General features: G+C 42.1%; 1 protein-coding gene across 1 annotated transcript; it reads left to right on the plus strand.

Moving 5' to 3' along the window:
- Positions 1–6,233: 6,233 nt before the first annotated feature.
- On the plus strand, positions 6,234–21,368 carry LOC112259742 (galactose-3-O-sulfotransferase 2). Its single transcript, XM_024434368.2, has 6 exons — positions 6,234–6,765; positions 8,399–8,518; positions 10,501–10,651; positions 10,770–10,916; positions 13,908–14,028; positions 14,703–21,368. Exons 1-6 carry the CDS (start codon positions 6,743–6,745, stop codon positions 15,659–15,661), a joined length of 1,521 nt encoding a protein of 506 aa, XP_024290136.1. The 5' UTR covers positions 6,234–6,742; the 3' UTR covers positions 15,662–21,368.
- Positions 21,369–22,177: the final 809 nt, after the last annotated feature.

Here is a 22,177-nt window from a genome sequence, read left to right on the forward strand (position 1 = left end):
CCAGAGTTCCCATTTGTCTTGAACGTAATTAATAAACAAATTAGGCACATTTGGGCAGTCTTGATACAAAATTTTGAACAGAAATGCAATGGTTCATTGGATCAGTCAAAAACTTTGCACATACACTGCTGCCATCTAGTGGCCAAAATCTAAATTGCAGTTGGGCTGGAATAATACATTATGGCCTTTCTCTTGCATTTCAAAGATGATGGTCCAAAAAAAATAATATTTGTATTATCTTTTACCAGATCTATTGTGTTCTCATACATTCCTTTCACATCTCCACAAAATTCAAGGTGTTTCCTTTCAAATGGTACCAATAATATGCATATCCTTGCTTCAGGGCCTGAGTTACAGGCAGTTAGATTTGGGTATGTCATTTTAGGCGAAAATTGGAAATAAAGGGGCGGATCTTTAAGTTAGAAGTTGGAGATCAGGTTAGTTTTTATTTTACCATTATTTAAGTAGGCAAGTCAGTTAAGAACAAATTCTTATTTTCAATGACAGCCTAGGAACAGTGGTTTAACTGCCTGTTCAGGGGCAGAACAACAGATTTGTACCTTGTCAGCTCGGGGGTTTGAACTTGCAACATTCCGGTTACTAGTCCAACACTCTAACCACTAGGCTACCCTGCCACCCCCACTACAATAGAAATGTACCTGGCTAAAAGGTGAGCCCTTTTCATGGTACACTACCAGTTAGTCTGAGTTGAACTTAGAGTTGGTCAAAGTTACTAGAAGTGGCGTGTATTCATGGATGACAAGGGAAGCCAGGCTTCCCCAAAAAATGTACCAAGAAGAAAGAAACAAAACATAAAATAATGTATCTTTCGTCTCTCTGTGTTTCATAATTTTCCTTCAATTCGCAAAAGAGGCTGAATGCATCTCACTAGAGAAAGCATCCGAACGAGTGAAACAGTGCCCCTCTGTCTCTGTATGTGTAGGCTATCTATCTGATGCTGTCTCATTAAGATGATTAAAATGTTTTCATTGAATGCAAAGGAAGCCAGTGAGATTTTGGCCTCCCTTGAAATATTTTGTTAAAAAATAATAGCCAATCAGCGTTGAGCTAAACTGAGTGAACTCAACTGTGAATGGTCCTGACGCACCAAGGGAATTGACAGAAACAACATGAATTGTTGCATCTTGTTGTCCTCCGGTGGCTAGCTAGCTAAAATTGTCCCTTTCCTAAATAAGCCATGGATGGCGATAGGGATTTGGACTTGAGGTTTTACTTAATTATCCATGGCGGGCAATGATTACAATGCTGATTCTGATCCAACCATTAATTCATACATTGTGCCCTTGGACTGAGAGGATGAAAGTTCTATATGTAGCTAGATGTAGAAGGCTATTGTTAACTAGCTAACGTTGCCATGAAAATAAGTTAGGTTAGCAAGCAAGCATTTTAGGCAAGTAACCTAGCACAACAAAAACTAAAAGTGTGTTAGAGTGATAGTCATAGAGCGTTTTGTCAACATGCAAGAGGATGACATTGGCGTTTCTCTACAAGTAAGGTGGGTCAACATGCTTGTTCTACTTGCACAAACACACACAGCCACACACAGGTTATAGACCAAACAATGCAATTATCAGAACACATAAGTTGTAATATTGCTTTTTTTATGGCTTGGCCTCCACAGTGATTTTACCCACGCACCGCTATTGGTTATTAGTGGGCCTGTCTAACTATACTGAATGAAAATATAAACACAACATGTAAAGTGTTGGTCCCATGTTTCATGAGCTGAAATAAAAAGATCCCGGAATTATCCACACGCACAAAAACTTACTTCTCTCAAATTTTGTCCACAAATTTGTTTACATCCATGTTAGTGAGCATTTCTCCTTTGCCAAGATAATCCATCCACCTGACAGGTGTGGCATACCAAGAAGCTGATTAAACAGCATGATCATTACACAAGTGCACCTTGTGTTGAGGACAAGTACTGTAAATAATTGTGCCGGAGGGGAGGGCTGCCGTTTTACGGGCTCCTAACCAACTGTGTTATTTTTATTTTTTTTCACATTGTTTGTAACTAATTTTGTACATAATGTTGCTGCTACCGTCTCTTATGACCGAGGAGAGCTTCTGGACATCAGAACAGTGATTACTCACCTCTAACCTGACAAAGATTTTTTTTAACGAGTCCGACACCAAGGACATACTGCTTTGCCGAGACATGGCCCAAATCCCCATAATCAGCGTGAAGAAAAGACAGAGAAGAAGGAGGAGGAGGGCGCTGTGCCTTGTAAGAATTTGTAGACGAGTAGGTAAGCCACCACTAACCTCTGTATTACGAGCCAATGTGCAATCATTGGAAAACAAACTGGACGATCTACGATTAAGACTATACTACCAACGGGACATTAAAAACTGTAATATCTTATGTTTCACCGAGACTTGGCTGAAAGACGACATGGATAATATAGAGCTGGCTGGTTTCTCCGTGTTTCGGCAGGACAGAGCAGCTACATCTGGTAAAGTGAGGTGCGGGGGTGTGTGCCTATTTGTCAATAACTGCTGGTGCGTGATGTCTAATATAAAATAAGTCTTGAGGTATTGCGCGCCTGAGATAGTGTGATCTACAGCTTATCATGAGTTATTCTATCTACAAAGAGAGTTCTTGTCTACATTATTCGCAGCTGTCTATTTACCACCACAAATCGATTCTGGCACGAAGACCGCACTCAATGAGCTGTTTAAGGCCAAAAGCAAACAAGAAAATGCTCATCCAGAAGTGGCGCTCCTAGTGACCGGGGACTTTAATACAGGCAAACTTAAATCCGTTATACTGAATTTCTACCATGATGTCACATGTGCAACCAGAGGGGAAAACTCTAGACCACCTTTACTCCACACACAGAGAAGCATGCAAAGCTTTCCCTCACCCTCCATTTGGCAAATCTGACCATAATTATATCTTCCTGATTCCTGCTTACAAGCAAAAAATAGAGCAGGAAGTACCAGTGACTCGCTCAGTATGGAAGTGGTCAGATGACGCAGATGCTACACTACAGGACAGTTTTGCTAGCACAGACTGGAATATGTTCCGGGATTCATCCAATAGCATTGAGGAGTATACCACCTCAGTCACCGGCTTCATCAATAAGTGCATCAATGACATCGTCCCCAAAGTGACTGTACGTACATACCCAAAACCAGAAGCCATGGATTACAAGCAACATCCGCACCGAACTAAAGGCTAGAGCTGCCAGTTTCAAGCAGCGGGACACTAAACTGCACGCTTATAAGAAATCCCGCTATGCCCTCAGACGAACCATCAAAAAGGCAAAGTGTCAATACAGGACTAAGATTGAATCATACTACACCGGCTCCGACACCGGCTCTCGTCTTATGTGGCCGGGCTTGCAAACTATTATAGACTACAAAGGGAAGCACAGCTGCGAGCTGCCCAGTGACACAAGCCTACCAGATGAGCTAAATCACTCCTATGCTCACTTCAAGGCAAGCAACACTGAGGCATGCATGAGAGCATCAGCTGTTCCGGCCAACTGTGTGATCACACTCTCCATAGCCAACGTGAGTATGACCTTTAAACAGGTCAATATACACAAGGCTGTGGGGCCAGAAGGATTACCAGGACGTTACCGGCTCTGACGCTTGTCGGATGTGGCAGGGCTTGAAAACTAATACGGACTACAAAGGGAAACCCAGTTGCGAGCTGCCCAGTGACATGAGTCCACCAGATGAGCTAAATGCCTTTTATTGCTCGCTTCGAGGCAAGCAACTCTGAAGCATGCATGAGAGCACCAGCTGTTCCAGAAGATTGTGTGATCTCTCTCTCCTTAGCCGATGTGAGCAAGACCTTTAAACAGGTCAACATTCAGAAAGCCGCAGGGCCAGACGCATTACCAGGACATGTACTCAAAGCATGCGCAGACCAAATGGAAAAAGTCTTCACTGACATTTTCAAACTCTCCCTGGCCGAGTCTGTAATACCTACATGTTTCAAACAGACCACCATAGTCCCTGTGGCCAAGAAAATGAAGGTAACCTGCCTAAATGATTACTACCCTGTAGCACTCTCGTCGGTAGCCATGAAGTGCTTTGAAAGGCTGGTCATGGCTCATATCAACACCATCATGCCAGAAACCCTAGACCCACTTCAATTTGCATACCACCCCAACAGATCCACAGATGACTCAATCGCATGCCACACTGCCCTTTCCCACCTGGACAAAAGGAACACCTATGTGAGAATGCTGTTCATTGACTACAGCTCAGCGTTCAACATCATAGTGCCCACAAAGCTCATCACTAAGCTAAGGACCCTGGGACTAAACACCTCCCTCTGCAACTGGATCCTGGACTTCCTGACGGGCCACCCCCAGATGATAAGGTAGGCAACAACACATCTGCCACGCTGATCCTCAACACTGGGATCCCCAGGGGTGCATGCTTAGTCCCCTCTTAGTACTCTCTGTTCACCCACGACTGTGTGGCCAGGCAAAACATCAACACCATCATTAAGTTTGCTGACGACACAACAGTGGTAGTCCTGATCACCGACAACGATGAGACAGCCTGGTGAGACAGGGAGGTGGTCAGAGAACTGGCAGTGTGTTGCCAGGACAACAACCTCTCTTTCAATGTGAGAAAGACAAAGGAGCTGATCGTGGACTATAAGTAAAGGAGGGTCGAACAGGCCCCCATTAACATTGACGGTGCTGAAGTGGAGCAGGTCGAGAGTTTCAAGTTCCTTGGTGTCCGCATCACCAACAAACTATCATGGTCCAAACACACCAAGACAGTTGTGAAGAGGGCACGACAATACCTTTTCCCCCTCAGGAGACGGAAAATATTTGGCATGGGTCCCCAGATCCTCAAAAATGTCTACAGCTGCTGCACCATCGAGAGCATCCTGGCCGGATGCATCACCGCCTGGTATAAGACGCTACAGAGGGTAGTGCGTACGGCACTGTATATCACAGCGGCCAAGCTTCCTGATATCCAGGACCTATATAGTAGGCGGTGTCAGAGGAAGGCCTGAAAAATTGTCCTCGACTCCAGTCACCCAAGTCATAGACTGTTCTCTCTGCTACCGCGGGGTAAGCGGTACCGGAGCGCCAAGTCTAGAATCATAAGGCTCCTTAACAGCTTCTACCCCCAAGCCATAAGACTGCTGAACAACTAAGGAAATGGCCACCCGGACTATTTACATTGACACCCCTGCTACTACTCGCTGTTAATTATCTATGCAAATTACCCTCGACTAACCTGTACCCCTGCACATTGACTCGGTACCGGTATAGGCTCGTTATTGTTATGTAGAGTATTGCGTTACTTTTTGATTGATTCAATTTTTTTAACTTTGTTAATTTAGTAAATATTTTATTAACTCTATTTCTTGAACTGCATTATTAGTTAAGGGCTTGTAAGAAAGCATTTCACGTTAATGTCTACATCTGTTGTATTCGGGGGCATGTGACAAATACAATTTGATTTGAATTAAAGGCCACTCTAAAATGTGCAGTTTTGTCAATCAACACAATGCCATGATGTCTTATGTGTTGAGGTAGCGTGCAATTGGCATGCTGACTGCAGGAATGTCCACCAGAGCTGTTGACAAAGAATGTGATGTTCATTTCTTTACCATAAGCAGCCTGCAACGTGGTTTTAGAGATTTTGGCAGTATGACCATCTGGCCTCACAACCCATAGACCACGTGTAACCACACCAGACCAGAACCTCTTCACCTACGGGATCGTCTGAGACCAGCCATGAAATTGAGGAGTATTTCCATCAGTAAATATATATTTTTTAAAGGAAGTCCCCCCAAAATGATTCCGATTGGCTGATCCTGGCTCCCCAGTGGGTGGGCCTATGCCCTCCCAGGCCCACCCATGCCCAGTCATGTGAAATCCATAAATTCGGGCCTAATGAATGTATTTCAATTGACTGATTTCCTTATATGAACTGTAATACGTAAAATTGTTGCATGTTGCGTTTATATTTTAGTTCAGTATAGTTTTTTTGCTGCTCAAAATTATAATTATTGGGCTATTAATGGGATTCAAGGAATAAAATGGCCAGTGTAAGGGACTCAAGGAAAAAAATGGGCCATTGTGTTAGAAATTCCAGAGCCGATGTCTGATCCCAGTCTGCCCCTGTTGCTATAGGATACCCCTCAGGACTCTGCTCTGCACCTCGGTTCGTTCTGTCATGCGCCATCCGAGCAAACTAACCGAAGGCTAGATCCATGACGTCAGAGCTCAACCGACTCACAGTGCAGTGGGCACAGCAATCTCTCTCTCTCTCTCTGTGTGTTACTCCCCCGCCTCTCATCACACACACACATAACGCATACCAAACTCTCTCCCCGTCCAAACATGTTTTATCCTGGAGCCCTGAAGGAGCAGCCAACCAGGACAGAAGGGCGCAAAATAAAAGCGAATTAAGCTTGACAATCAGCACTTTGAGGGCGGCCGTGACATGTACACCCAATACCGTACACTACAGTCGTAAAGCAAAAACCTCTGGTATTTTCTACAGGCGACAATAATACCCGTTCTACTATATCTCTCGATGGCTTGATTCTACAGGCGACAATAATACCCGTTCTACTATATCTCTCGATGGCTTGATTATTTTGAAGCCTATCCTCGGTGATTTTCGGTCAAGGCACGGCCAGGGCTCAAGCCTTCGAGATGCACGGTGGCTGCTGCTGCCGCCAACCACTGCACCACAACACGGACACCGCCACGGGCCCAGTTCTATCATGGTTTTCAAACGGAGAGCGAGGTAAGAACCCCAATGTAATGTTCGGTCGGGACCGGGGGCATGCATTGGCGGCGGGAGCACAACGGAGGTTGAGAGCGATAGATAGGGCTCTGAAATTATGATTGAAACTGAAGCTGAGATTGTTAAAGTGACCGCAGCCGTGGTCCGTGCAGAAGGACCTGAAAGGAGAGAAGCCTTTGCCTTACCAAACAAAGCCCCCCCTTTCGTTCGTGCGAGAATGTGTCTTGCTTATACCCTTCATTGAGCATTCATTGCGTTATATAATGTATGTTGGCGTCTCGAAATATAGCCTAACTTCGCCTCGCCATTGGCTGCCTTGCTTGTAGTAAGTAGAATCATCATGCTTGCTTGTGTGACAAAATCAAATCCGTGCTTTGGCAGACACTGTTTATGATTCGGCTATGTTGTAGGCTATCAAGCAAGATTCATTTTCAATAAACGCTACACTGTTCTTGTGTAATTGCTAGCTTCATCTTTCAGCCCGGAAATCTTTGTTCTTGATTGAACATCTGGGCACATTTAAGTATACCCCCCCCCACCCCCACATCTCCAGTTTTATAATGATTTTATTATAGTAATAAACCCGTGTATTGTAGCACTTATCGAAGCGTGGGTGGTTATACACTGTGACAAACATTACAGTGGGACAGTTGGTGAAAACTGTAACAGGCTATGTAACAGTACAATGCATTCTATTGTTCTGGCATTTGTTTTAGTTCTTCATGCAAAACGTCCAGTGGTGAACAGTGAGGCTTTGCACAGTCCATTGATTTAATTACAGTACCACTAAACCAGGGATGGGCGTTAGTTTATTTCGGGCAATTGTACACATTTTGCCATGGGGCCTTGAGAAACTGTTGCCGTTTTACAGCAAATTTCCTGCAATTCTACACGTCTTTCCATAGGGTGGAGAGAAATGTTTGCAGGTTTTAATGAGTTAAACAGAAAATCAATTGGGGCCGATAATTCGACCATGATTACTTAGTTTATATAGCTGGCCTCGAGACTAATTTACCAATCTAAAAATTGTTAGCTGACGTGGGCTAATTGAGTGACTATCAGTGACCGACATAAGAGAGAGAGAGAAAAAAAATCGAAATTGCACCTTGTGTAGTCAGTCTAATGTTCTAACTTGCAACAGTAAATTGAGCCCAACTGAGTTGTCTACTTTCACGATTTTGCAAGCATTGTAGCGCTGATAAATTGTCATTCACTGCTTTGTTTATAGTACAGTACACTGAGTATGAACAACATCAGACTCAGTGTACTATACTAGCTGAATGATACATACGGTTGCTTCTCGCTGGTCATCACAACCCTGAAGTCATATTTGTTTGGTGAGCCATACAACTCTGCCTCTCTCCCCATATCTCTCTCCCAGCTCTCACACTCCCTCTTTCTGTTCTCCATATTTATTTGTCCAGTCTGTCTCCCCCTCCGCCCTCTCCCCTCCCCTTATATTAGCTTGGTATGTTGTATCATATTTGATTGATGACCCTTTGTAAATCTCTCCCTCCCAGCCTCTGTCTCTCTCTCTCCCCAGAAGGATGTGACTGGGGCCCATGTGGATCTGGACCCTTAAATAATAATATAACAACAATAATAATATTTATTTTTCTCTCTCTCTGTCCAGGAGGATGCGTCTTGGGCTGGGGTGCTATCGGGTGGGGCCCACGTGGCTCTGGAAGGCCCTGCTGGTGTTCGTGGCCATTGCATTCGCAGGACAGCTCCTGGGAGTCATCTACAACAAAAGGTCAGAGGTCATCTAGCTTTTAGCCTGGTCACCTAGCCTGGCCACTCAGCACCTAGCCTGGTCACCTAGCCTGGTCCCAGATCAGTTTGTGCTGTCTTGCCAACTTCTATGGCTGCACCTGTCCTGCAGCTTTTGTTGTTGTTCTACTTCATCACCATCATCAATCAAATCAAATGTACTCATAAAACCCTTTTTGCATCAGCCAATGTCACAAAGTGCTATACAGAAACCCAGCAAGCAATGCAGATGTAGAATCATGGTGGCTAGGAAAAACTCCCTAGAAAGGCAGGAACCTAGGAAGAAACCTAGAGAGGAACCAGGCTCTGAGGGGTGGCCAGTCCTTTTCTGGCTGTGCCGGATGGAGATTATAACAGTACGTGGCCAAGATGTTCAAACATTCATAGATGACCAGTAGGGTCAATTAATAATAATCACAGTGGTTGTAAAGGGTGCAACAGGTCAGCACCTCAGGAGTAAATGTCAGTTGGCTTTTCATAGCCGAGCATTCATCTTCTTCTTCTTCTTCTGTTATTACTCTGTGTTACTCTGCATTGCTTGCTGTTTGGGGTTTTAGGCTGGGTTTCTGTACAGCACTTTGAGATATCAGCTGATGTACGAAGGGCTATATAAATACATTTGATTTGTTTCTATTTCATTCTGCTCTTCAATAGAAAATAGATTAGAAAAGACTAAGAGCTGTCTTCTGTAACTGCCTAAAGGTAGCCCATCCCCATAGCTCCTCCCATCAGCCTCCACTGTTTTTTTTTTTCATTACATTTTTTTTTAACTAGGCAAGTCAGTTAAGAACAAATTCTTGTTTACAATGACGGCCTATACCGGACGGTGCTGGGCCAATTGTGCGCCGCCCTATGGGACTCCCAATCATGGCCGGTCGTGATACAGCCAGGAATCGAACCAGGGTCTGTAGTGAGTCTCTAGCACTGAGATGCAGTGCCTTAGACCACCGCGCCACTCGGGAGCCCTATGGTGGGTGCATAGACAGATAACAGGACAGATGAGGCAGGACTGGTTTGACTGGATCTCTAGTCTGGCATGCTCTTGGGAAGACTTAGGTGTATTGCATCAAATCAAATCAAATCAAATGTTATTTGTCACATACACATGGTTAGCAGATGTTAATGCGAGTGTAGCGAAATGCTTGTGCTTCTAGTTCCGACAATGCAGTAATAACCAACAAGTAATCTAACTAACAATTCCAAAACTACTGTCTTATACACAGTGTAAGGGGATAAAGAATATGTACATAAGGATATATGAATGAGTGATGGTACAGAGGAGCATAGGCAAGATACAGTAGATGGTATCGAGTACAGTATATACATATGAGATGAGTATGTAAACAAAGTGGCATAGTTAAAGTGGCTAGTGATACATGTATTACATAAGGATGCAGTAGATGATATAGAGTACAGTATATACGTATGCATATGAGATGAATAATGTAGGTTAAGTAACATTATATAAGGTAACATTGTTTAAAGTGGCTAGTGATATATTTACATTTCCCATCAATTCCCATTATTAAAGTGGCTGGAGTTGAGTCAGTGTCAGTGTGTTGGCAGCAGCCACTCAATGTTAGTGGTGGCTGTTTAACAGTCTGATGGCCTTGAGATAGAAGCTGTTTTTCAGTCTCTCGGTCCCAGCTTTGATGCACCTGTACTGATCTCGCGTTCTGGATGATAGCGGGGTGAACAGGCAGTGGCTCGGGTGGCAGCCTGGGGCTGCATATGTTGACTGTGGTTGATTTTATATTATTTCATTCACCATTTGGTTCACAGCCCATATGGGGTAGACAAGACACTCTTCAACGAATATTTGTGCACAAAACAACATTACAAAACAGCTTATTAGGATACATGGTTTAGCCAAATGGGCCTTGGGTTGGGCAGGTTTCATTGTATATTGCCAAAGCAGCAATACACCTTTGTCTTTTGTCTCTCTCTGTCCCTGTCTCCCAATAGCCTCCAGCAGGACAGGTCGTGGTGGTTGTTCTCATCCGATGGCCAGGGCCCGTCTCTGGGCTTCTGTCGGCCCCGCAGCCACGTCATGTTCCTGAAAACCCACAAGACAGCCAGCAGCACCGTCCTCAACATTCTCTACCGATACGGAGAGGTACAGACTCCATCTCCACATTCAAGGGAAACATTTTCATGTTAAAAAAAAGAACAAAGCTGTGCAAAAATACTGTAAACCTCATAATAATCTGGCAATTGGATTCTTCTTCTTCCAGGAGAAGGACCTGCGCTTCGCCCTGCCTCTGGGGTATCAGTTCGGCTACCCCCTCCCTTTCAACGCCCACAGGGTCAAAGGTTACAGAGGGCCCCGTGTGGCAGAATTCAGCATCATGGGAAACCACATGCGCTTCAACAAACCAGAGGTACTGCATAGGTACTTCAGGGGCGTATTCATTACGTCAATTCCGTTGCAAAATGTTTCTTAAACGGAACAAAACAGGGAGGGACCTACCTGAATTTGTCCAATAGAAACTCTTGTTTTGCACTGTTTACTTCCATTTGGTTTTTAAACGGTTTCCGCAATGAATATGCCCCAGATACGCCCCAAAATTATATAAGTATAACATTTTCCACATTTTATTTGAAGGTTGTTTTTTAAAATTCTAGAAATACATGTTGCCATTTTATTTCTTGAGGAAATTAAATTAAGTAAAATCCAATGTTTTAGTATTGTTGTATGTTAGCAAAACACAGATTGTAATTTGCATTGAGGCTGATATCTTTTGTAGGTCTGTCAGCTCCCTTGTGTTTCGTTAACTACTCATGTCACTGTTGGAAAAGAAAGGACTGAATGTTTAAGTTGTATGTACTGTAGGTGAATGTTTCAACAGGAGTTAGCTACGTATTATAACTGAAGAAGGAGCAGGGATACTGTGTGTGGGTGTGTGTAGATTACTTTTGTTAGCAGGACAAACCAGAGCTAAAACGGGTTTGTTAGTTTGAGATGACAGTACATGCTGACATTCTGTGTGATCTGCAGTGGTGGAAAAAATACCCAAATGTCATACTGGAGTAAAAGTATACATACCTTAATCTAAAGTTACTCAAGTAAAAGTGAAAGTTACCCAGTAAAATACTACTTGAGTAAAAGTATAGATACAGTTGAAGTCGGAAGTTTACATGCACCTTAGCCAAATACATTTAAACTCAGTTTTTCACAATTCTTGACATTTAATCCTAGTAAAAATTCCCTGTCTTAGGTCAGTTAGGATCACCACTTTATTTTAAGAATGTGAAATGTCAGAATAATAGTAGAGAATAATTTATTTCAGCTTTTATTTCTTAAATCACATTCCCAGTGTGTCAGAAGTTTGCATACACTCAATTAGTATTTGGTAGCATTGCCTTAAACAATTTAAACTTAGGTCAATCATTTCGGGTAGCCTTCCACAAGCTTCCCACAATAAGTTGGGGGAATTTTGGCCCATTCCTCCTGACAGAGCTGGTGTAACGGAGTCAGGTTTGTAGGCCTCCTTGTTCGCACGTGCTTTTTCAGTTCTGCCCACAAATTTTCTATGGGATTGAGGTCAGGGCTTTGTGATGGCCACTCCAATACTTTGACTTTGTTGTCCTTAAGCCATTTTGCCACAACTTTGGAAGTATGCTTGGGGTCATTGTCCATTTGGAAGACCCATTTGTGACCAAGCTTTAATGTCTTGATACGTTGCTTCAATATATCCAAATAATTTTCTTTCCTCATGATGCCATCTATTTTGTGAAGTGCACCAGTCCCTCCTTCAGCAAAGCACCCCCACAATATGATGCTGCCACCCCCGTGCTTCATGGTTGGGATGGTGTTCTTCGGCTTGCAAGCCTGCCCCTTTTTCCTCCAAACATAACGATGGTCATTATGGCCAAACAGTTCTATTTTTGTTTCATCAGACCAGAGGACATTTCTCCAGAAGGTACGATCTTTGTCCCCATGTGCAGTTGCAAACCGTAGTCTGGCTTTTTTTATGGCGGTTTTGGAGCAGTGGCTTCTTCCTTGCTGAGCGGCCTTTCAGGTTATGTTGGTATAGGACTTGTTTTACTGTGGATATAGATACTTTTATACTTGTTTCCTCCAGCATCTTCACAAGGTCCTTTGCTGTTGTTCTGGGATTGATTTGCACTTTTCGCACCAAAGTACGCACAACCTCTAGAAGACAGACCGCGTCTCCTTCCTGAGCTGTATTACGGCTGCATGGTCCCATGGTGTTTATACTTGCGCACTATTGTTTGTATAAATTAATGTGGTACCTTCAGGCATTTGAATGAAAAAGGAGACCGCACACTGCTCTTGATAGTATCACTGATCTTTAGTAACCTTACGTATCGTCCTCACGGCTTTGTCAGAGCTTTTGTGAATTTTTAAAATTAGCACCCTTATGTAGACCTAGCCCCAGGTCTACAATTTTCTTCTGAGGTCTTGATTGATTTGTTTTGATTTTCCCATCATGTCAAGCAAAGAGGCACTGAGTTTGAAGGTAACCTTGAAATACATCCACAGGTACACCTCCAATTGACTCAAATAATGTCAATTAGCCTATCAGAAGCTTCTAAAGCCATGACATCATTTTCTGGAATTTTCCAAACTGTTTAAAGGCACAGTCAACTTAGTGTATGTAAACTTCTGAACCACTGGAATTGTGATACAGTGAATTATAAGTGAAATAATCTGTCTAAACAATTGTTGGAAAAATGACTTGTGTCATGCACACAGTAGATGTCCTAACCAACTTGCCAAAACTATAGTTTGTTAACAATAAATTTGTGGAGTGGTTGAAAAAGGAGTTTTTGACTCCAACCTAAGTGTATGTAAACTTCCGACTTCAACTGTACCTTAATAGAAAGTTACTCAAGCAAAATAGAGAGTTACCCAGTAAAATACTACTCGAGTAAAAGTCTAAAAGTATTTGGTTCTAAATATACCTAAGTATCAAAAGACAATGTAATTGATTAAATATACGTCAGAATCCAAAGTTAAAGTAAAAGTTCAAATTCCTTATATTAAGCAAAGCAGACATCACCATTTTCTTGTTTTGAAAATATACGGATGGCCAGGTGCACACTCCAACACTGAGACATAATTTGCAAATGATGCATTTGTGTTTAGTGAGTCTGCCAGATCAGAGGCAGTAGGGATGACCAGGGATGTTCTCTTGATAAGTGTGTGAATTTTAATATTTTCCTGTCCTGCTAAGCATTCAAAATGTAACGAGTACTTTTGGGTGTCAAGGAAAATGTCATGATTTCATGACAATAACATCCTATTTAACAGTTTGACGATGGCATTCGTCACTAATTTTCTTTCTCCATGACCTTTGACCCCTCTAACCTCTCACTTCTGACCTCTCTTCTGCGGTCTACTCCAGGTAGAGAAGGTGATGCCAGCCGACACCTTCTATTTCTCCATCCTTCGTGACCCTGTAGCGCTCACTGAGTCGTCCTACGCCTACTACAAAGCCGTTGCCCCCGCCTTCAGGAAAGCCAAAGGTACATCATAGTGCATAGGCCTCCAGAGTGGTGTCACTAAAGACCCGTGTTCGGTCCCAGGCTGTGTCGCAGCCGTCTGCGACCGGGAGACCCATTTGGCCCAGCGTCGTCCGGGTTAGGGGAGGGTTTGTCCTTGTCTCATCGCGCTCTAGAAACTCCTTGTGGCACGCTGACTTTGGTGTTTCCACCGACACATTGGTGTGGCGTGTGAAGAAGTAGTGTGGCTTGGCAGGGTCTTTTTTCGGAGGACGCATGGCTCTCGACCTTCGCCTCTCCCGAGTCCATACGGGAGTTGCAGCGATGGGACAAGACTGCTAATTGGATGTCATGAAATTGGGGAGGAAAAAGGGGTAAAAAGTACAACAATGTAAAATAAAACAGCATACAACAATTTGTTGAACTACCTACCTGGTCTGGGTCAATTCTATTACAATTCCAGTCAATTCAGAATTTTAACCAATTTCCAATTCCACATTTTCTTCATTGAAAAGCATTTACTTCCTGAATTGACTGGAATTGATCCCAATGCTAGTATCGTCCAAAATAACATTGAGATATGTAATTGTATAGACCCTCCCATCACCAATGTATATAGAGTCTGGATGCTATCAAATGAATAGTCTCATTGAGGACATTTTAGGTTTTCTAATCTTAATCTAATCTTAATCTGACAGGCCTGGGAGACTTCGCCGACAACCCCCAGAAGTACTACGACCCCCGTCTCCGTAACAACCACTACGCTCGCAACCTGCTGTGGTTCGACTTCGGCCTGGACCACAACGCCAACTTCTCCACCACACTGACGCAACGAGGTGAAGTGGCCATTCGACGTGCCTTCAAACTCATCCTGGTCTCGGAGCACTTCGACGAATCCATGGTACTGCTCCGCCACGCCCTCTGTTGGCCTCTGGACACTGTCGTCTCCTTTAGCCTGAACGCCCGGCAGCAAAAGTCCAATGGAGGCAGCTCCTGGGTGGATAAAGCGGCCGCTGCTCAGCCCCCCGCCATGGCTCTCACAGACAACCAACGGCAGAAGCTCCGGGAGTGGAACGCCCTGGACTGGCACCTTTATCAGGCATTCAACCGCTCCTTCTGGGATGAAGTGGATCGCTTTGGGAGAGCCAGAATGGACCAAGAGGTCGTTCTACTCCGGACCCGCCGGGAGTTGCTGGCTAAAGCTTGCCTGAGGGAAGGCGGGAGGCCGGTAGAGGCAAGCCGCATCCGGGACAAGAACATCAGGCCCTTCCAGAGCGGTTTGGTGAAGATCCTAGGATATGAGCTCCAGCCTGGGCTGGACAACGCTACCCGTCAGGCCTGTCTGAGGATGATCAGGCCGGAGATCCAGTATAAAGACCTGCTGGATGCCAGGCAGTTCCCCAGGGCAGCTCCCCAGCCTGCCCAGGCTCCGCCCCCAGCTATCCCTGCTGGGGGAGCCTACATGAGGAAAGGCCCCTCCTCCCAACTCAGGAAAGGAGAGCTGGGAGTGGAGGGGGGAGGGAGGATGGGGGAGGAGGAGAGGGACTGGGACGGGAGTCGGTTATCGCGTAGTAATAATAATAATAATAATAATAATAATAACCAAACATTGGTGCGAGATAGAGGTGGAAGAGAGGGGAAAAGGAACATAAGATAGTTTTCCATCCAGAATTAATTCCAGGTGGGGAGTGGATAAGACTAAACCCTGACTGAGCCTGTGTACTCGTACTCAAGCACTTGTTGAGTATTTCTATTACTCAAGTACTCCAAACGACCCATTCTCCCTCCAACCCTGCTGTACCTCCACTTTATTGTACATTCCTGTTTTTTTGGCACATCTTATGACTCCTTTATGAACGGTTATGACTCCCTTATGTTCATATTGACTTTGTAAGCGTGCGAATTATGGGGAAGCTAAGCTTCCCTGAATGACACATGAGCTCCTCTAAAGATAACAAAAGTCCAAAAATGTTTTTTTTTTCTGGGAGGGGTATTGATAATTTGACATAGACACGCACCGACAGCAAGACGCATCAATCTTACCGCTCAGTATGTGTTGCCCATATATCTGATACTGTCGGGACCAAACAAGTATGACAGGGGCGGCGTTTCGCACGCTCCGATCCGTTCTCTGGTGAGATACAAGTAACTGCCAAAATAAAGGAAACCCCAACATCAAGTGTCTTAATAGGGCGTTGGCTCACAACAGCTTCAATGCTCATGCCGCTGTGGCATAGATTCTGGAACTCTGTGTCTGGAACTCTATTGGAGTGATGTGACACCATTCTTCCATGACAAATTCCATAATTTGGTGTTTTGTTGATGGCGGTGGAAAATGCTGTCTCAGGCACCACTCCAGAATCTCCCATAAGTGTTCAATTGGGTTGAGATCTGGTGACACACACACACCCTTTAAACCCCTTATGCTCATTTGAGACCCTTCTTTCAAAGTCACTGAGATCTCTTCTAGTCATGGTAGCCAAAATAATGGGCAACTGGGCATTTTTGTACATGACACTAAGCATGATGGGATGTTAATTTCTTAATTAACTCAGGAACCACACCTGTGTGGAACCACCTGCTTACAATATACTTTGTATCCCTCATTTACTCAAGTGTTTCCTTTATTTTGGCAGTTACATATAGATTCATTCTGCCAATTGAAGGAAAATGACTTGACTTATTTTTGTATATTAAAAAAATATATATTGTTCACATTTATGGGGAAACATGGCTTCCCTTGGCATCCAAGAATACACCCACTGTAGAAGGCCTAATGACAATCACCAAATGTCATTACACTGATGGTGTCTATAGCAGATGTCTCTTTCTATTCATTAAATGGCGCGTGCACTGTTTGGATGCTGTAATTATTTTGGAGTGGAGGAACGTGCGCAGCCACAGGTAGCCGACTTTTTGAAGTGATATGTTTTACAATCAGATGACTACTTCATGACTGGTTGTGCTCATGCCACATTAAAATGTAATACATTTTTACAGTTAAATTATAATAATATCTTTACTATTAGGCCAATAAAAAACTGTTTCCTAGTAGACGCTCCCCTGAATGTCACAGTATAGTTCGCTCTCCGGACTTTATGAACACTGTGGACGTGAAATGGAATTGCATCGCATTCAGTGGGCCAACTGTCATTCAAAAAGTTTACTTCTCTGCTTGAGATTCGGAGGTCCAACTTCTCTTGCACGATCAAAATGTCAGCTTTTTTTGTTTGTTTTTAGAAAAAAAGCTTGGCTGTTACCTTTTTCTTGAATGCTAATGTTAAAACAGCAAACAGGCAGCCAGCCATAGCTACTGTAAATGCTGGGGTAGGGATGATGTGAGTTGCATGTTCTGACTGAGGAATGGAATTCCTCCCTCTGAACGCAGTGTGCCTGGCGTTGGAAACGTAGTTCACATGAAGCAGTGGAGGCTGGTGTGTGGAGGACAGCTCATAATGGCTGGAATGCAATAATCACATGGTTTCCATGTGTTTGATAGCATTCTATTCATGCCATTCCAATGCGCCTGTCCTATAATTTAAAGTGACACTAGCCTCCACTGATACAAAGCCAGCAGTGAATCTCACAATAGGCCTTACTGTGATGTCTTCTAGAGAGATAGATGGAGAACATCTTAAAGGCCCAGTGCAGCTGTTTTTATATCAATGTCAAATAATTTCTGTCTACCAATTAAGTAATAGACTTCTATTAAAAAGGGCAAAAATAGTTTCTTTATGAAAAATTCACAAGCTAGAATTTAGCTTGGACTGTCGGGGATTATAGAGGATTTTTATCTATTAAACAATTTAGCGCATGGTGATGTCACCATGGAAAGCCGTAACTCCCTCCTATACAAGCCTGCTGATTAGAAGGGCCTGTGTAGATATTTTTATTTTTCGACCAGCAACTTTCAGGAAATAACACTGATAATAAAAAATGTAAACTTCTACAGTGTTAGTTTCATCAGCGGTATCAATTACATAACAGAATGTTGACTGCACTGGGCCTTTAATGTTAACACATGGTACTTTGATAGAGACCGACATGTACTGTATCTGAACTGAAGCACTGTGTTTGGATGGATAGCAAGTCTGACTATTCACTTTTTTTAGTGTGGCTTTTCATACACTGTACATACCGTATGTAATATAGTATACACAGTATTTCCCTGGCTCAATGGTGAGTTTCAATGCGAGCTAGGATTCCACCCCCACATAGATATTCACATGTGAAGCCTGAGTACATCTCATGCATACCTTACATACAAGAACACCTATGTACGTCATATCTTACATAGTACATACATTTTAACACACACACACTGTACTCTGTCATGCTTGACAGCGTAAATGAATCATGGAAGCTCATTAAAATGCATTCTCACACGTCAGCCAGCCAGCACAATTGGTGTCAGGTGACCATGGGGTGCATATATAAAGGTACGCCATCTGGTGGTGTGGAGGTGTAAATGCTATAATCCTGGTCCCAGATCTAGGTGTGCTGTATTAACCAACTCTTAGACCAGGCTATAGCAATGCCACTGAGTACCAGGATGACGATCTTACTAGTGTAATTCCACACATGTATTAATGTCTTTGGTGGAACGAGCTGGGATTTTTGGAGAGAATCTGTGACCAAGTCAGTTCATTTTTATTAAGCAATCTAGATTACATAATTTCTGGTGTGTCACAGCATCTTTGAACAGAACAGAATTTACCTAAAGCTTCTTTAACAACAGGGGGACACACAGCTATCATTTCCCTTTCCATTCACCACTCCAGGTGCAGTGTAATCTATTTCAAGTTTTATTTTTTAAAATCATTTTGGCACATTTTTCAGATGTAAGTGGTATATTTTCTAAACTCTATGTACAAAACTCTAAACTGATAACACGTGTAATGCCTCCTGTCTTATGTTCAGAACCTTTGATTGGGCATTCATTGAGGTTGCACACGTCTTTCACCCCTGAGTCATTCATGCCAAATCAAAGTTTTCCATAAAATACAACATTTAGTTAAGTCACCAATACATCAGGTAATGATAGGCTCACCATTTAGTCATTTTAACTAACATTAAATCCAATAGCAAAGAATACAAGATACACATTGTAAAAACTGTTATTTTTGAAGTGCTGTTAGAAAGAATTAGTAGTCAAATCTAATTTTCCATACAGAATTTGACTATAACTTGACATGCACAATTTTAGTTTCATTATCCTTATACAGTACTACAGTAGACACAGTACACACAGTACTACAGTACACACAGTACTGTGGTCAAATAATCAGATATAGTGGTATTGTAAACCAGTCAGCTATGGTAAAAACTTACCACGGTGTTGAATGCCATTTCTGCCCCATGGAAAAATGTACAATATCACCTTTTTTACGTGACTTTTCAACTGATACAGTATCACCTGTCTCTCTGCTTGAAATTCATCAGCTTAATGTATCAATGTATACGGTATAATCCCAGGTATTTCAGCAGTGCATTGTACACTACGCTATAATGGGAGTCTTTGTCCTATTGAAGCACACTGGCTGATGGAGAATGATGATGTAGTATTTACAGCCACATCCATACATGATTTGAAATTGACAGTGTTCAGCAGTTATCAAGCTATACGCGTTAGCTAGGCACTACATCATGTTGGTTCAGTAGTGAGCAGTTTGATTAACTAATAGTTAATTGTATTGTTTGCAATTGACAAAATCATATCAAAAGTAAAGTGAATATTGTGTTTTGAAAAGCAGATACTTATATTGAATATGCATCCGAATTGAAAGAGTGATTCGCTGGAGTGAACAAGACACTGAATTTGTTTGGTGCTCAGTCAATGGAAAATGTGCTTAGAGTTTTGAAATATGAGCCATTTTGATGTTCTGTTTAGATTTCTGTGCTTAGAGTTGTGAAAATATACCACACTTGTGAAAATTGCACCAAAGGGATTGAAAAAAAACTTGAATGACTTGGTATTAGCATTGTGAAAGTGGCGTCTGTTAGTGTGTGACAAACAGTCAAGGAATTCATTGTCCATAAAACCTAGAACATTTATTACAGAATCACATTGACACACTAGCCTACTGCAGTTTTACAACTGTTAAATTCACCTTTTAAGGAAAAGCTGTTACGCCGTTCTGTTATGAGGTGTGACGTTTTATCATTTTATTTCATCTCAGTACACTACACTCCGTTGGGTAACTGCCTTTTTTTGAGTTCAGGCAGTTTACTCAACAGCAATACAGTTGATTCATCCACAACTGAAATATCTTTTTACATTTATTTCAACGGTTAGACTTAACTAAAAATTGAATTTGTTGGTTACATCAGCTGGTAACATCAACTGCTATGTCTTTCATTGTGTCTATGTTATGAACCATGGTTATGGTGGGCTTCTCAACTAAAAGCCCATTTCACTGTCTCTATGTTTGTAGTTTTTGATCGTCTTGACTAAGACTTGACTAAGAGAAAAAGAACATGTTGAATGACAAAGATAAACGCTAATAAAACAGTTTTTTTCCCCCTTAAACTGTACATTTTGGGAACAGGGCTTTAAAAATGACTGTTTCTGTGTTTATCATTACTTTTTAAAATATCTTATATATTGTATGTATTATTTTAAGGTACATTTGACTTGAGTGCACTGTTTTTGTTTATTTTATTTTTACGTTTAAGAGCTAATGGAAACATACACACATTGATACACAATTTAATTATGTTGATTATCCCATTTCTTTGAGACATAATTATTATAATATTAACAATATACGAAAACACACATTGTACAGTACGTGACCCCAGTACATTTATGAATTATTAATTAATTAAAGCAATGGCAAGAATACAACCACACACACACACACAAACCAGTGACTGATATAGGCAAATGTATCTACTGACAATACTGTAAGAAATTGTCATTTTGTTCCTCCAAACTTGTTAATTTTTAAAGTGATGGGATTCACACTTCTTGAAAGCAGCCTGTAAGGCAACTCTACCCCCAAGACTGATGTTTAACCAGAGGTTGAGAGTCTCACAGGCTACTTTCAAGGCATCTTTGTGCAGATTGCTATGCCCGTAACAGAAAAACCACATGATTTCCCATGTGGAACATTTCACGTGTCTTCACATGTTGTCACGTGTTCTCACATTAACGGCTCATACGATCACACAAATTCATGTGGTTTTGGAACACTATATGTGAAATTCATGGGTGGTACTGTGATAATGCTACTTTTCTGTTGACCTCTCTACTATTGACTTGATACACTATTCTCACATGATGGGAACCATGTTACATATTGTATGTCTGTGAGAATGTATGGTACTGTACACTATTGAAATAAAGGGTTCTTGTCTATGTATGTTGACTTGAAGAATACTCACCTGGAATCATGGGACATGTTTTCTCACTGCCATTAAAAAAAACAGTAAGGTGTTGAAGCAACGAAATGTAACTAAAATACATTGTCATTCCACCAAATAGTATTATAGATTGAATGGATATCATTATGATTTAATTCATTTGTATGGGAAAACCAAGGAAATAGTAACTAGGGTAAATCGAGGGAATAGATACTTTATTTGATAGGCCTAACATTAACAAACAACCATAATGTACAGGTCTGATAGGCCTAACATTAACAAACAACCATAATGTACAGGTCTGATAGGCCTAACATTAACAAACAACCATAATGTACAGGTCTGATAGGCCTAACATTAACAAACAACCATAATGTACAGGTTTGATAGGCCTAACATTAACAAACAACCATAATGTACAGGTCTGATAGGCCTAATATTAACAAACAACCATAATATACAGGTCTGATAGGCTTAACGTTAACTAACAACCATAATGTACAGGTTTGATAGGCTTAACGTTAACTAACAACCATAATGTACTGGTTTGATAGGAATTTTATTCTCATTCAAATTGGGACTATTCTACCATACTTGAGAGCATACTTTTTGCAGACATTGTAGGTAATACTTCAGAAAACTATATTTAACATGTCATTATCTCCCTGTTACTTGAAGATGTTTATACTTGGTTTGAAACCTCGATATACAGTACATCTGCATGCATTCATTCACTGGTTTTACAAAGCTTCTGCCTGTGATCCTTGTGTGGTTTTGAGTGGCTTATCTATTTAAGATTTAAATAGAA

This window comes from Oncorhynchus tshawytscha, linkage group LG10, assembly GCF_018296145.1.
Source record: "Oncorhynchus tshawytscha isolate Ot180627B linkage group LG10, Otsh_v2.0, whole genome shotgun sequence".
In the NCBI taxonomy this organism is placed as follows: Eukaryota; Metazoa; Chordata; class Actinopteri; order Salmoniformes; family Salmonidae; genus Oncorhynchus; species Oncorhynchus tshawytscha.

Bases quoted from the DNA above. Each gene is read 5' to 3' on its own strand.
- LOC112259742 (XM_024434368.2), top strand. From the start codon at position 6,743: ATGGTTTTCAAACGGAGAGCGAG. The intron at 10,652-10,769 runs GTACAGACTCCA...TTCTTCTTCCAG, and splicing joins TTCTCTACCGATACGGAGAG to GAGAAGGACCTGCGCTTCGC. The intron at 10,917-13,907 runs GTACTGCATAGG...GGTCTACTCCAG, and splicing joins TGCGCTTCAACAAACCAGAG to GTAGAGAAGGTGATGCCAGC.